This window comes from Pseudorasbora parva, chromosome 25, assembly GCF_024679245.1.
Source record: "Pseudorasbora parva isolate DD20220531a chromosome 25, ASM2467924v1, whole genome shotgun sequence".
Lineage (NCBI taxonomy): Eukaryota > Metazoa > Chordata > Actinopteri > Cypriniformes > Gobionidae > Pseudorasbora > Pseudorasbora parva.
Window position 1 is genome coordinate 18,572,154 of NC_090196.1, and position 14,512 is coordinate 18,586,665.

Consider the following 14,512-nt stretch of genomic DNA (forward strand, 5'->3'; position numbering starts at 1 on the left):
TACACACTGTCATCATGGTTTAAGTCATTCAGTGATGCTCCATCTGACGAACCAGCATACGACTAACTTAAACTAATTTGAATACTTGTATATAAGTTACAAAGCTCTTTATAAATCTGCTGTCACTTTAAGGCCGAATGCACGGATACAATACACTGATACACATCTGATATTCTCCCAACTTTACTCTTCTCTTTCTCCCAGATGTTTATATTTTTAATATTTTATAAGACATGCACCAAGTGTATGCCAACTAAACTAATCTTGATATTTTTTAAACTGAAACATACTTTCAAAGTATGGCTATGGGTGCACACACTTATGCCTAAGAACGGTATTCTTCCATTTTGCAGTGGCGAAAAAATCTAAAGGCCATCCGTCATTTTGACAGAATACACTGAAGGTGAACTACTATAACTTGTAACTGTAATTCCCATGCCTGTCCAGTTGGTGCACTCCAGTGTGCCAGCAGAGCAGGGTCCAGCCTCCAGAGCACAGTCTCCTGCGAGAAGTTGCCTGTCTGAGGAAAAGACGCAAAATCTAAGGACATTTGCCTCTGCATCAGACTCCCTTAATGCGTTTGATTATGCACAGGCAAGCATCAACTTTAAGTCCTTGTGGACCAGGAGAAAGGTTTGAGTTCAGGCATATAAAGTCGACTGAGTTTAGTTCAGTGTTTCCTTCATATTTTAATTGTAATTGAATTTTGTAATATTGCGTTGTTCATTTTTGCCTGAACATACATCTCCTTCATGTGGTGTTGAAAATGAAAAGTGACGCACAGTTCATCTGTTCTCTTCATAAATAAATAAATGCATAATCCTGTAAGCTCATGATTAAAAATGAAAATGTGAATGAAAACAAAAGTCATTAAATGTCTCTGTATCATTAAAATGACAGGTAGTAATAGATTATGAAGGAATTTTTACGACCCTGCATCAAAATGTTGGACAATGAGAAAGTCTAACGCAACCACTGATATATAAAAATCTGCACACTCTGCGAATATTTATTTGTGGTCTGTTTTTTTCCCAGTTAATTAACCCTCCTTCAAATTATTAACGTGGTCGCTAGTAAAATTTGCATGCAAAAAAGTACATTGTCAATTATGTAGCAGTGTTTAAAGCACAGCTCACACAGAAGTCACTTTCAAACCGACCAGCTTTCTGTTAGTCAACACAGAAAATCGTGCATGGGGAAATCTTTTACCCTGGAATCCTATATAAATGACTGGATTTTCTTGTTTAGGTCTTCTCGATTAACAGTGTAAATTAGCCAAATGAAGACATTGTAAATAGTAAAGCACTTGCAATGAAAACAAGTTGTCATTTTCTGTATAAATGTATTTTATCACAAAGTGTTGTACACGTGTACTCGTATGATCTATTCTACAAAGCGTAGTCCATCATAAACTTGACATTGTTTATTTTACCATTGATACAGCACAAGTAGTGTTGCTACAAGCCCACGATAAAAAGACTTGTCCACCGAGGTTTTGCACTCTGTGTAAACAGTCATGCCTAACCTTTCATGTGCTGTTCTTTGATCCTGCATGAAAGTGTTTCTCTTCATGCTCCCCAGTGTAGTGTGACATTTAAACAATTAGTGGCTTTTTGGTAATCAATGTCAGATTTAGCAAGACATGTCTTGGACCGCAAACCACACGGAATCCATTTAATAATGATCCAGTGGTGTGAGTCTGTATCAGACTGAGAGAGAGATTGTGTCCTGTGCATCCCAATCCGTTGCTCATCTCTCAAATGGAGTTTTTTGTCAAGTCTGTTTCTGAATCATTGGCTCTAGCCCTTGACCCCCAGATTGGTTTAATGTGTGAAGGTAATATCTCAGACTGCTGATTTCGTAATTTCCTGTAAAAGTGATCACTCCTCTGCGACATGCAAATGAACGAGCAGGCCATTGCAGACACGATCAGGAGCAGTGCAGTGATGCTGATTATCAGTCCGTCATCGATGCCGTCAGTTTTTCCTATTAAATCCTCAGTGGTGCTGACATTCACACAGTTTATCAAATGTCTGTTTTGCAGGTCCGTAATTTCCACACACACCTCGTACTGCGTCAGTGGGTGCAAGTGTGTGAGGTTGAAGGTTTTTACATCAGACAACACGTGTGCAGTGAACTGCAAGAAACGGAGCTGTGATGTGGTTGACCACTTGATATTTGACACAAGACTGCCCTTGGGTGGCACCCATGAAATCCTCACCGAATGTGGCTCAGTCCCTTTTACTTGGATGCGCAGGGATTCATTTGCCGGCAGTGGATAGTACCCGTTTACTACCACTGAGACGGATCTCATGTCAGCACCTATGAGATTGTGGGCCACGCAGGTGTACTGCCCCGCTTCATTTTCCGTGACGCCATAGATGTCAAGCGTTCCCTCGGGATGCAGGTGATACTTCTTGGAAACCATATGAGGCAAAATCTTCTCGCCTGAAGGTATGACCCAGTAGATCTCAGGTTCAGGATCGGCGAATGCTCTACAGTGCAAAGACACGGAATGCCCACTACCCGCGTTAACCTGATCGGGAAGGCTTTCCGGGGATATCAGTGGAAGGCAGATATCTGCCATTTCACGGAAGTGCACATGCCTGACAAGACGACCTTCAAACTCTGAAGGCCCTGCGCATAAGAGGGCATCCGGTTCCATGAAGCGGACATTGGTTTTGTTCATATTGATCCAGCGGATGACACAGTCACAGTAAATAGGGTTGCTGTGCATGCTCACCTCCTGAAGGTTAGGCAAGGATTCCACTGTGGCGTGATGAAGGGCCCGAAGCGCATTGCTATTCAGCATCAAGGACTCGAGCCTCGGGAGTTTGGAGAAAGCATTTGGATGGATGTAGGAAAGTCGAGGGTTGTTCGTGGCTTCGATTTTGGTCAGCTCCGGTAGATTATGTATGGCAAAGCTGTCGATCGAAACTAACTCTGGCATGCTGTTAATACCAAGTTCTTTCAGATGGATCATGTCCACAAAGTCACCCCTTTTGATCCTCTCTATGGGATTCTTGTTAAGGTCAAGAAACTTGAGGTTCTGCACTTGTCTGAGAGCAGCATGAGGTACTTTTGGAAACATATTATCATAGAATGACACGCTTTCCAGCTTATCGAGTCCAACCAGGGCACTGTCAGGGATTTCAGTAAGGTTCATTCTGGTTAGCACAAGACTGCGGAGATTGATAAGGGGCTTGAAATTCATGTCTTGTATTCTGGCAATTGGATTCTCTCCTATCATCAAGATTTCTAGCTGGGAAAGATCCCGGAACCACTCTGTTCTTATGGCCCTCAGCTGGTTTGAATTAAGATGGAGCCTCAAGAGCTTGTTAAGCCCTTGGAAAGCCTCTGCGCTGATCAAGGAGAGTAAGTTATGGTTAACATAGAGCTCCTGTAAGTTTGGGAAGTGTGCAAGGCAATTATCATGAAGGCTGCTTAGCCAGTTCTCCTCTAAGTGCAAAGACAGAAGTTGTGAAAGGTGACCTAGATAAACATCACTCAAAGAGGATATGTTGTTTCGGGATAGGTCTAACTCGGTTAGGTTTACCAGATAGTCCAAGGGGCTGTCGATTTTTGCAATGTTGTTGGCCTGTGATAGAAATACTTGTGTGTCTAAGGGCAACCTCTCCGGCAGAGACAGAAGTCCTAGATCATTACAGTCCACAGTCGGGGCCTCGTTATACACGGACGAGGGAGAGAACCAGGGTCGGACTTCACATTTGCACAGCTTGAGGCACACAGCCCTCCACTCAGAAGCCTGAACTGAGTTAGTCAGCACAAGTCCTGCCAGCAAACAAACTGCAAACAGCAAATCTTTCATCTTGGTCCTACTCTCTTCAGCTTGTAATTGGTCCTTATGGGGTCTGGTGTTAGAGGCGTTAAATTCACAAATACAGAATCATTTGTTGTGACAACAGGGTGTATTTCTGCCGATGGCAAGTCCCTCAAAGCAGCAACTTTGCCTGTTGTCGTCCTTGGGGGAAAGTTGCGACCTTTCAATTTACCCTGCTTTGGGCTGTCACGCAGACTGCATATGTGAAGGTCAGCGTATCCTTAGGGGAACGGAAGCAGGGAAAGTGGAAATTTGCAGGGTGAGCTCAGGTTCCTATGGGGAATGGACCACTTGTCTGCCATCATTATTATGTTCAATCAGTCACACTCGTCACTTCCCATCTGAGGAAAATAAGAGACAAGAGAGAGGTAATGAATACGGTGTCACATTAATGTCAAGAAGAGCCATATTGGCATTTAGGAACATGACGATATATTTAGGCCGTGTGAGTGAATGTATTATTGCTTTTTTGTGCCATCAAATAATACGTTATGGCTGGTTTGACCTACCCTTCTTACATATATCATGTGACCACTTTTCTCGCAATATATTAAAATGCCAGTGGGGCTTTTATGTACGTGAGGGCAGGTGTTAAGAAAATCAGCATAGATCACCACAGTTCTGGCTGTTTAGCTTATGACAGAAGTGTTTTGCTCAGCTTGGGCTGTGCCTAACATCAAAAATGTCGTCTTTTTTTCTGTCGCAGATGATTTTGCACGATAATGTGTGAAAAAGGGTGGTTTATTTGCCGATTGGCTGGCCAGACACTTAAATCTGTTGTAGCATGCTTTCATTCCTACGCTATGATGTGTTATGAATATAATAACTGCATTAATGGAAGCCAATTTAACAACTGTGATTCCTGTCATGCATAACATTTCATTTGTGTTGTACATTTCTTTTAAACTTGTTATCCAAGCATATTAAGGGCATTGCTAACATTGGTTTTTATTGTCTCATAAATAGACTTTAAAGCCAGCTGAATGCACAGAGGGGCAATTATTCCACAATGAAGTGCTATCCCAAAGGGCTCCGTGATAACCGCTGCATTTTGTCTCTCAGTGGCAGCTGCCATTGGGCAGAGTAAGTTAATTAAGATGTTTTAAAATGTGCCTGTGAACTGCGTTGTACCTATTGTATGGTTAAGTAAAACTATATTTGAAATGTATTAAACACTGAGCAGCTCTTGTGCATGAGCAGTGGTGGTCTGTGTTTTTCAATTGCATTTAATATAAATTATGTTTTATCAAATTGATTAGGCGTCTTAAAAATTCACAAACGCTCTTGGACAGACTGCCTTATAAATAGATTGCTGTGTGTTTTGTGATAAGGTTCGTGTTCAATGATATTGATTGACAGCTAATATAAATGCACAGATCGGAGTGCTCACACAGAAAACCTCTGTGTATATTTTCTAGGTTTTACTCCATATCTTGAAATTATGATTGGTTTGCAACCTTAAGGACATAAAGCACAAAGCCGCCTGGCTGTGCTAGATGAAGCTGTCAGTATCACTATAGGAGCAGGTTTGCAAAAGAACCCCTGTAGGACAGTGTGCTTATGTTAGTCCGACTATGGCAGCGAGTCAACACAAGCAGGTGGGAGCCTTTTTTTCTCCTTTCTCCTTGCACAGCCATCTGTTTGGTCCTGTATTCCGCTTTTTTGCCAGGATTTTGCAAAGATCACCATTCATCCCAACGACCGTACAAATTATGAGGTTGTAAACTTGTTTCAGAAGCTGCTTACTGTCTGATGTATGAGAATTAGGTGGTGTGTTGCCGTGCTGAGGAAAGAATAACACGCAATAAGTTTAACAAAAACCTTGCATGATTGTATTGCGCACAGTTTCCAGTCAAATAATCAAAAATGACTCTCATATAAGTATCATAAATATGCCTTTGGCCAAATTTATGACTCGTGATTTACTGTAAACTGCTATTATCTGAAAAGAACATGCATTATATGACTGTTTGTTGCTGTGACAAGTGAAGCACGGATGCATGAGCTGAACATAAGTGTGAACAAGTAGTGATACACACACAAGGACGTACATCTCGCTTGTGTTCTCCATCTCTCCCATTTCCATTTATTTACTGTTAAGAGCTTTGCTCTGAAGATGCCTTCACATGCTAATTTGATTTGTTCATGTATGTGTCCTTCCTAACTAAGAGAGCCCTCAGCTGCGGTTCAGGATTGTTGTGCTCACTTTATTAAGGATTTGAAATAGTAGAGGGTCAAAGGGTCAGACCATTTCTGCCCAGTTTACTTGCATCATGCATCAAGTATGCACACAGATGCACACGTCTCTTGCAACGTTAAATACTTATATGACATGATTTTATTAGTGATTAATTGTGGTTAACTGTTTTAATTACTGTTCCTGGAATCTGATTGGATGTGTTATCTAATCTTTATCAAAAATAAATGTGTATAAAAATATTTATTATCTGGGAAATATTTACATTTTATTACGTTGACATTGTGTTCTTTTTCTACCCACCATTTGCACAAAAAAAAATATTTCTTAGTATTTTTGTCTTGTTTCTAGTCCAAATATATACAAATTCTTAAAACAAGAAGTAGTTACTAGACAAGCAAAAGTAATTGTCTTTAAAAATAAAAAAAAATTAAAAGAGTTTAGCAAATAAGCAAAATAACTGCCAGAGGGGTAAGCTAAATAATCTTAAAACATTATTTTGCCTACTCCACTGGCAGATTATTTAGCTTTTATGCAAAAACTCTCTTAATTTTGAGTTATTTTTCCCAAAACAAGACAATATTTTTTATTTGTATAGTAAATGTTTCTTAATGTAAGAATTTTTAGAAGTTTTGACTAGAAACAAGACAAAAATACTAAGTAAGAAAAGCATTTTTTGTAGTGTGACAACTACATGTAAGATCATGTGATCGTGAAAATAATGAACTATTTTCAGTAGAATAAAATATCTAAAGAAGACTTTAGAAATCAGAATTAATTTGTAATAAAAGTTTATAATGTAAAAATTTACATTTTTTATTTAAAAAAATGTATTTAGCCTATATTAAAACATTTTTATAATTTTTTTAGTTTAAACTTATTTTTGCATGTTTATTTCCTGCTGCACCTTTTGTCTGCATTACTTATTTATTAAACTATTATTTAAAAGTTTAACATATTCAGTACAACACTCTTGCGATTCAACAGTTCTACAGTGTTACATTACTATTATTTATATACTATTATAATATTTATTCATATATTGAATCAGCTTTTATTTTTTTAATTTCAATTTTCTTTTTAATTTTAGTTTTTTTTTTATTCTTTTTTTTTTTTTGTTTATCTATCTATCTATCTATCTATCTATCTATCTATCTATCTATCTATCTATCTATCTATCTATCTATCTATCTATCTATCTATCTATCTATCTATCTATCTATCTATCTATCTATCTATCTATCTATCTATCTATCTATCTATCTATCTATCAAAAAATAAATATTTTCAATTTCATTTTTAAAAAGCGATACTGTTATTGTCTCAGTTTACACTACAAAAAAGGTGCATTTGTAAAAAAGAAAAAAAAAGGTGATGTCATGCACATGCATATTAGTACGTGTAGCTTTTCTTTACAAAATGACATTGCCACCTACTGGCCTCGCGGCATAATACAACGTTTTAATCGTTTTTGTGGATCCCGTGAACGGGAATCGTTTGGACATTGTCATCTGTTTGCGGAAAAAACTAAGGAAAAAACGTTTCTGTTTTTAGAATATCGTTGTCGTGTTAACATTTCCAAAAGAAGACAAAGCTGGATTTAATATTGGAATTACTGAACAAACACAAACAGCAGAGTGGCACATACTAGAGTTGGCCTTCCCATGTTGAAATCTGCCAAAATTATGTCATTTTAAATATGAAGTATGCTCTGATTGGCTGAGGGACATTGGCTAAAAAAGTTGTTTGTGTTTAGCACTGAGAGTTTTTTTCTAAGTGAGTTTTTTTTGTGTGTTTTGTCTGAACAAGTCCAACAGCAGTTCCTCTGTCTATCCGCATGAATCGCACATTTTTGTTGACAACCGGTCCTTTCCGAGAGTCAAGAGTCCAACCACTTTACCTGAAATATTTATGGTTCATCTTCTTTAGAGAGAATGCACATGAAACTTAACACACATAGACACACACACTCTCCTTTCCATCCTCTCATCTAATGCAACAGACACTACATAAAGTGGCCCTACTTCATATGTTTTATTCACAAGGCTGGAATGAATGGAAATCTCGCCGTACTTCGGCAGCGGGGCAGTGTGCTCCCAGCAAGGGTGTGCGGGGGGACATCATGAATTGGAGGTGACACCCTGTCACATTACGATGGCATAACGCAGACTGCGAAACGCCTTCCCCTCTGGTTTGTGTTTAAGGAGTGGAGTGGATCTGAGGGGCTGCTCAGGTTTCGTTTCATACCGCACAGTGAGTGAAAGCAAGAGCGAAAAATGTGCGGCGGCCAGACTTAAAAATAAAGCAGAGGCAGACTCTAGTGACTGTGAAGTTAATGGATTATACATTTAGCTCTTGACCAATTGAGTCCACCTGCTTGGTTACAGGTCCACTTCTAGTTTGACTTCAATAACAGAAATGTTAGCAGTTGAAACAAAAATATTCCTCTCACCTTCCCCTATGGGTTTAATTAATTTACAGATTCTGTAGCTGACCTATTAAAACTATATTTTGCTTTTAGTTTACAATCTCTTTAAGTTGACTTGTCCAGTAGTACACTGCTCACTTGTACAACTACTAATCACACTTGGTTGAGATTCTTGTTTTTCTATTCTGTACCATTCTACTCACTCAATTCTATTATTTTTTTGTGATCTTTTCTTTTTAATTTGTTCTGTTCTGCTATCTGTTCTGTTGAGGTTTTATTGTGTTCAGTTTTCTGCTCTATTATATTTTTGTCCTGCTGTGTTCAGTTCTACTCTTTTCTGCTCTGTTAGGTTTTTTTTCTTTCTATTTCATCCCATTCTGTTAGTTCAGTCTGTTTTATATATTCTGTTCTACTCTATTTTGTTTCTAATTTATTGTATTCTCTTCTGTTTCATTCTGCATTCTTCTATTCAGTTTATTTCTGCTGGATTCTATTGTGTTTTATTTGAATGTATCTGTTGCATTCATTCAGTTTTTTTCTGTTCTGTTATTCAATTCTGCTGTATTATTTTTCTATTCCAATCTGTTCTTTTATATATATTCTATTCTACTCCTCTCATTCAGTTCTATTATTGTTTTGTGCTCTTTTCTAATTTGATCTATTTTAATTTGCTGTTCTGTTCGGTTCTGTTCAGTCGAGTTGCTGTTTTGTGTTGTTATCAACACTTTACAGTGTTTTATATTCTATACTGCTCTATTATATTTTGTTCGGCTGTGTTTAATTCTATGCAGTATTTTCTTTCATCACATTCTAGCTCATTCTTTTTTAATATATAGTCTTTTCTACTCAATTTGGTTCTGATTCTTCTCTTTTATTTTATTCCCTTCTGTTTCATTCTGCATTCTTCTATTCAGTTTATTTCTGCTGTATTCTATTGAGTTCTATTTGAATTTCTCTGTGTAGTCATTGATTTTTCTGAAATGTGGCATTCCATTATGTTGTTCTATTCTACTCGACTCTAAATTATCTTTCTGTGATTTTCTAATTCGTTCTGTTCTGTTCTGTTCTACTCTGTCCAACATTCCATTTTATTCAGATTATTCAAATATATCATGTTTTCAATTCTGTACTGTACTATATTCTATATTCACATTGAGAGTATACCTGGTTGAGACTCTGAAAATAGATCTCCTCTACTCAGTTCTTTATTATCTTGTGCTGTTTTCTTTTATATATTCTAACATTCTCTGTTCTGTTTTGCTATATTCAATTTTATTCTGATTTTTTTTTTAAATTCTGTTCTATTCAGTTCTGATGTGCTCATTTCTACTCTATTTTTCTTTTTTATTCTTATTCTGTTCTGTTATATTTCTTCTGTTTTTAATATGTTCTATTATCTTTTACTCTTTTTTTATTCTCAAATGTGTTCTATTTTATTTTCTTATTTGTTGTACTTCCTCTGCTTTTCCTCCATTATGTTGAATTCTGTTCTATTCAGTTACGTTGGCTATTCTGTTCCACCCTGTTTGTTTCATTATATTCCATTGTTTGCTCTCTTTGATTCTATTCTGTTCACATACAATACAACAAGGCAACCGAGTTTATTTCATGAGTTTTATGCTCGGCATGGCTACGCGAGTGTGTTTTCCCCAGCGTGCTGTAATATATCAGCATTGTTTCCTATCACACTACATGGTGTCACTTCAAACGCCTGGTGTGAAGTATAATTAGCTAAGATACTACGCTGACACAGGCACCGACAGAGTGTGTGTTATATAGTCCTACAGCTCTCACCTGCTCCACACTGCCGGCGAACACACCACACGACAGCAATTAATTATGCTTCAGCACTGCTGACAGAATCCCTATAGATATATCAGCTATTTCTGTCGCATATTCTTCAGCCCTGTCTCAAGACAAGCATTTTTTCTTCTATTGTCCCTATTGATTTCTCTCTCTCGTCTGCTCCCATCTACACCTTGTTCATACACATGAGGCAGGGGCACATCCCATAAATCAGAGGTGACTACATGTCCCTTTTTGGTTGCTTCCATATTATTGCATTTTGATTCCAAAACTTTGTAAACACATACCACTACTATAAAGATCCCTTAAACTATATTGCAGAACTGCATAGAGTTAAACATGAGCTATGCAAAAGTACTCCAGTTCATAACTGTGTTGTATTTTAATAATTAGTTATACATTTATATAGCACTTTTCTGGGTCCTCAAAGCGCTTTACGGAGGGGGGATTTTCTCACCCACAACCAATTTTACTGCATCTGAAATCCTCATTCAGTTTGTAGATGAGATGTTTAATGTTGTTCTTTTTTAAACAGTAGGTCTTCTGAATGATGTCTTTTTACTCTGTCAAAGTAAGCAATATACAAGATGGAGCTTAACATATTTTTGTTACTTTTGGCTGTAAAGCTCGAAAGCATCTGTGGGCATCACACATTTTACACAGTGATACAGCAATATGTATGAGGTCCATTTTATGAGGGTGTGCATGAATGAAGCTAATTGTCCAGAAATAATTCTAAAGATTAGCTTTAACGTTTAGGTAACATCCAGGTGAGTGTGTACAAGAAAAATAGAGTTGCTGTCTAAATCCTCGATTTTAATAATGAAAGGTTTGGGCCTATTCTGATAACTTTTTAAAGATTTTTCTCAGAATTATATATTAATATAGCCTATTCTCAAATTGGTTACAAAATGCACTGTGGGCACTTCTATTACTCCCACTGGCAAATGTATGTGTCTCTCAAATCCCTTGCAGTACCAAAAATCAATTTTCTCTTGATCACTAACATTACAATACCGGAATCTCAGTATTCCTCCCCTTGATACCTGTAGAGTCTAATGCGTGAGATCCGACATTTCTAACGCGGATACGCAGGGCTTTCACGATAATGGTTGAAATGGATGAATAAGTGATTCTAATACTCACTGGTGTGTATTTAAACATTCAGAGAACGCGTACAGTACAGGCTTAAAGACCTCTGCAATGGCACGCTATTAAACCCCCCCATCACAGGATGCACATGAGTCATGAGAACGTGAGAGAGCCGCACTTACCGGAGAGAATGAGATTCCTTGTTTCAAACGCATAATGTATTCCTTTCCTCTCAATCGAGGGACCGAGCTCCAGACTTGTGGGGTTATTTAGATCCAAGTGAATTTAAGCTTTATCTGAGTGTGTGAGAGATGTGGAGTATGTCTCCATATGGCTCTGCTGGAAAAGATGCTGAGCGCGTCGCGGACCAAGGACCGAGGAAGCGCGTATCCATCCAGCTGTCTGTGCCGCGCTCCTAATGATACACACATGCTCGTGCGCGCACCCTCCACCCAGTCTCCCCGGGGACAGGCAAATGCGCGCGTTTGGTGCAAGCTGATTGGTCAAGCCGTGCTGTCAGTCAGGTGAGGGCACGTATATGAGCTAGAAGGGGGCGGGGCTACTACATCGCTCCATTTTAATAGTATTTTAATTTTCCCACTTTCTCACTCTCTATGTTTTCCATGTCAACTCCATCTTTATTTGTCGTATGCACTCTGCCTGTGAACCAACGTCTCTAATAAAGATATTGGTGGTTTTCAAGTGGTTTTGCTCAGATTTTACATTGGACATTAAAGGACTATATTTCACTTAAAAAATAAATAAAAAATTATCGCATAGTTTACATACCCTCAAGCCACCCTAGTTGTAGACTATATGACTTTCTTCTTTCAGCCGAACACAATCCGAGTTTTTAAAGCTCCGAGGTCATTCTTCCACCGGAACTTAAAGGAACTGTATGTAAGAAATGTATTTCAATTAATCATACAATGGCCCTGATATGTCACTAGACATTAAGAAATCATGTTAATTTCAAATACTTATATCACTGACAACAGTAGTCCGGCCAGGATATTGTGATTTAAAAGTTGTTGTTGCAGCCCTCAACTGATGTTGATATGTTGTGTTTTGGCCTGAAGCTCCACCCTCCACCTTTCTACCAATCACGAAGTCAGTAGGGTTTCGGCATCCGGGTTGCCAGATCTGCTCTAGTTACCACAGCTGCAGCTACAAACGTTCCTGCTGAACCTGCAGCCTATCTGGCAACCTCGAGGGAGGGGAGAGGGGATACACCGCTCTATAGTCATTTGAAAGTGATTGCGGTACCAGTTTTGGCCACAATCTTACATACTTTTCTTTTAACTGTCTTGTGAGCCCACATACAGCCGGTCATTGCTGGAAGCCAGTGATTATTTTATAACATTTTATATATGGATATTTTTCTTACAAAAACCAATCGCTTTGCTTCAGAGGGCATTTAGGCTAGGCTATTAACCCATTGGAGTGGTATGGATTAGTTTTTATAATGAATGGATGCGCTTTTTGGAGCTTCAAAAACTCGGCCTACTAATCTCGGTCTACTAATATTAGTGTGGTGTACGTTGGTGTTTAAAAATTAGGCACTCTTTTTTTATTTATTTTTTTATTTACAAACAAATGTAATTACATTTTTCTGGTTAATAAACATTACATTTAAAAAGAAACAGTTCTATTTTGTATTTTTATGTTACGTTCTATTTATTAAAACCAAGTAGCCCTACAGTTCATCAAGTTACTGTTTTTACACATTTTTTACATTTATTCCAAGTAAATGCAGTAGCAATTTAAAAAAAATATATATTATTTGTCAACTAATGTGAAGCTATTCTTTTTAATAGTCAACTTATTTTCATCAGACATTATCAAGCATGAAAATATATGTTGGTTACACTGTAGGCTTATGGGCACGAAAACAAGAGGCGGGATTTATCGCACGAACCAATCATATCCAATTATAACCCAATCATAGAGCGATGGGAGCTATTGCCTCATGGAGCTTTTCTCCATTTATTTCAATTACCCAGCCCAAAACACACCGCACACTTTAAAGGGTTAGTTCACCCAAAAATTTAAATTCTGTCGTTAATTACTTACCCTCATGTCGTTCGACACCCGTAAGACCGCCGTTCATCTTCGAAAAACACATGAAGATTTTTTTTGTTGAAATCCGATGGCTCAGAAAGGCCTTCACTGACACCAATGTCACTTCCTCTCTCAAGACCCATAAAAGGCACTAAAGACGTCGTTACAAAGCCCATCTCACTACAGTGAGTCAACAATAATTTTATGAAGTGACAAGAATAGTTTTTGTGCACAAAAATAAATAAAAATAACAACCTATAATGAAATTTATAGTGAAAAATTAGTCTCGTCGCTTCATAAAATTAATTTCAGAACCACTGGCCTTAGGTGTGTCAAACAGCGAGTAATTATTGACGTTTTAATTTTTAGGTGAACTAACCCTTTAAGGCTGATTTATACTTCTGTGTCTGACCAGCGCTGTAGCCTCTATGTCGTCAAATGTTTATGTATACTTCTGCGTCCTTGTCCACATTGACGTGCAGTTACACAGGGGTTCTGGCAGGCCGCTCACAACGCTTGCGGCCTGTGTAGAATTGACGCATTGTTAAATATTTGGAGAGGTGCCTGTCAGGGTATGTCACAGGCTACGTGTGCAACACAGCCAACGACATAGCTACGGCATACACTCGACGCAGAAGTATAAATTGGGCTTAAAGGCTGGTTTGTTGTTGTGTGTCGGACCTGCGGCGTAGCCTCTACGCCGTGGGCTACATGCCGATTTTCATTTATACTTCTACGTAGTTGTCCATGGCGACGCACAGTATGTGTACCCCTGAGGGAGGGGTTCTGGCAGACCAATCAGTGGTCCGTGTAGAATTGTAGCGTTGTTACATTTTGGCTACGCTTGCAACACACCACCTACGGCGTACACTCGATGCAGCAGTGTAAATTAGGCTTTAGGATATCTGCTTGCTGTGTGTGTGTGTGTGTGTGTGTGTGTGTGTGTGTGTGTGTGTGTGTGTGTATATATATATATATATATATATATATATATATAATATATAATATAGTACATTATTATTTGCATTTAAGATTTTTTTTTTTACTGCTGTCAAACTAATATTTAACAACTACTGGACTAATTCTG

At 38.2% G+C, this 14,512-nt stretch overlaps 2 protein-coding genes across 2 annotated transcripts in view; one reads left to right on the forward strand and one right to left on the reverse strand.

Moving 5' to 3' along the window:
* immp2l (inner mitochondrial membrane peptidase subunit 2) overlaps positions 1–14,512 on the forward strand; it is a 122,835-nt gene that overhangs the window by 96,388 nt on the left and 11,935 nt on the right. The window lies entirely within an intron of this gene.
* Positions 346–11,796, reverse strand: lrrn3a (leucine rich repeat neuronal 3a). Its single transcript, XM_067436115.1, has 2 exons — positions 11,547–11,796; positions 346–4,182 (listed from the first exon to the last, which is right to left on the reverse strand). The coding sequence occupies exon 2, from the start codon at positions 3,827–3,829 to the stop codon at positions 1,757–1,759; it is 2,073 nt and encodes a 690-aa protein (XP_067292216.1). The 5' UTR covers positions 3,830–4,182; positions 11,547–11,796; the 3' UTR covers positions 346–1,756.